We start from the raw sequence: 2,298 nt of genomic DNA, 5'->3' as shown, positions 1-2,298 counted from the left end.
CATTCAACTTTTACCCTCTCCAATGGTTTTTCATTCAACACTCTACCCCACCACTTTTTATTTCATATTCTTATTTAATTTTATATTTTTGTTTTTATGATTACATAAAATTAAAATTATCGATTAAAATTAAATTAAAATAATAAACACTTAACAATTTATTTTTATTTTCTTAACTTAAAATGCAATACAATAAACTAAACATGTGACACACAAATAACTTAAAATGCAAGACAACAAACTAAGCACACAACACACAAGTAACTTAATTAGTACGATACAAATCATCTTCAATCATGAAACATTCCAAACTTTTCCCATATGTGCTTCACTTGATCTACTTGCAATTCGTGATGAACATTTGGATCACGCAACTCGGATCTAGCATGCACATGATTTGCAAAAGCGGGTAACACTTCGATCGAGTATGGTTGCAGTGTACTAGATCCACTTTCCTCAGACTGCTCAAAATTGGTCCAACGTTGAGAATATGAATCTCGTTCATCCTCAACAATCATATTATGTAATATGATGCACGACCTCATGATGATACCCAAATCGACCATGTCCCGCAAGCGAGCTGGTTCACTGATGATTTTAAATCGAGCTTGAAGCACTCCAAATGCATGTTCGATGTCCTTCCGACATCCCTCCTGAAATTTTGCAAATAACTTATCAGGTTCACTTTGAGGAAGTCTAATCGATTTGGCGAAAGTTGGATAAGAAGGGTAGATACCATCAGCTAGATAGTATGCCATATTATAGGGATGTTGATTCACAAAGAAAATCACACTTGAAGCCTTTCCCTGTTCCACATCATCAAACACTAATGACCGGTCTAGAACGTTTATATCGTTCAACGTTCCCAGACATCCAAAAAAGGCATGTCAGATCCATAGATCATGAGATGCAACTGCTTCAAGAATAATTGTGGTGGTTCCCTTATCCCCCTTAGTAAATTAACCTTCCCATGCTTTAGGACAATTTTTCCACTCCCAGTGCATGCAGTCAATAATCCTGATCATCCCTGGGAGTTGAATCCTCTGGATTTGGAGTGACTTCATTAGCAACTGCCATGCCACCAAGAGTTATTTGTGTTGAAAATCCGGGAAATTCATGTGCACCAACACTCGGAAAATTTTCATTCCCCATTGGCATATAACCATTAAACGGAGGTGTTTGAGATGGATATCTCATCATAGATCCATAATATGGATAAAGTTTGGAACAGAGGATGACTGGTTGAAATTTGGTGCAAAACCAAAATTAGATATGTTTTGAAGACGGTGGTTAGAAAATTGATTTGGATTTTGATAATTGTTGGGATTTTGGTAGCTAAATGGGTAATTAGAAAAATTATGGGTGTTGAAATGATTATTATTGGGATCTATTTCACTAAAAACAAGATTAAAACTTCAAAAGAAAAGCTAACAGAAAGATAATAATATTAAGATAGTGGAAAATTTTGTTTTTTTTCTTTGTCCAAATCAAATGAACCAAGTCTCTATTTATAGACAAAAAAATCATGAATTTTGGTAAAAAAAATTAATTTGCAATGAAATAATTGAGTTCAAATTATTAAAATGAGTAAAATCCATACAGCCAATCAGATCCTGGCACGTGTTAATCCCTATCCATTCAACACTCTCTATCTGCGTCCTTTCTGTCCCTCACGCGCGCCTGTCGGCGCGTGCATCTCACTTGTGCTGCAAGCCAGTGAAAAAGCGCCACGTGGCGGCTATGGACCCCATTTTTTCAGAATTCAACACAGTTGAATACATTCAACTCCTCTCTCCTCCACATCATTTTTCCCCAACTTCAACACTCCATTGCAACATCACCAAGGGTTGAACCTTGCTTTCAACACCATCATTCGTCACCATTGCACTTGGTCTAAGATATAAACACAAATTTTAAGTTGTAATAAGTGTATGTTAAAAAAATGTTGTAATAAACGTTAAACACCGTCACTTTATTAAAAGCTTATCGATTAAAAAATACGAGTTATAAAATTTAATATGGCGCAGTTATAAGATTCAGATTAGCTAAACTTATATGTAGCCACAATATACTTTTTTTTAGGCAAAATAAACTCACAGCATTTCATGTACAAAAAGAAAAAATATATAGTACTTGACACTGAAACAAAATTGAAATGGTCAAGACAAATCGAGCATGTAAGTGTGTTTGGATGGGGGAATGTTTTGAGGGAATGTGATGTTACGAGGGAATTCAAATATTTTGAGGTGAATTCGATTGTTTGGATGGGGGAATGTAATGTAATGTTGATGAAATATA

At 35.1% G+C, this 2,298-nt stretch overlaps 1 protein-coding gene across 1 annotated transcript; it reads right to left on the bottom strand.

Annotated features, from left to right (window-relative positions):
• Positions 1-290: 290 nt before the first annotated feature.
• LOC146928826 (uncharacterized) lies at positions 291-1,064 on the bottom strand. The gene is made up of 2 exons (XM_085707136.1): positions 967-1,064; positions 291-867 (listed from the first exon to the last, which is right to left on the bottom strand). Exons 1-2 carry the CDS (start codon positions 1,062-1,064, stop codon positions 291-293), a joined length of 675 nt encoding a protein of 224 aa, XP_085563262.1.
• Between the last annotated feature and the right edge of the window lie 1,234 nt (positions 1,065-2,298).

Source organism: Medicago sativa, chromosome 4, assembly GCF_051527215.1.
Source record: "Medicago sativa cultivar Bolivia chromosome 4, Bolivia_mono, whole genome shotgun sequence".
NCBI lineage: Eukaryota > Viridiplantae > Streptophyta > Magnoliopsida > Fabales > Fabaceae > Medicago > Medicago sativa.
The sequence above is the reverse complement of the archived record's forward strand: the minus strand, read 5'-3'. Positions and strand labels throughout refer to the sequence as shown.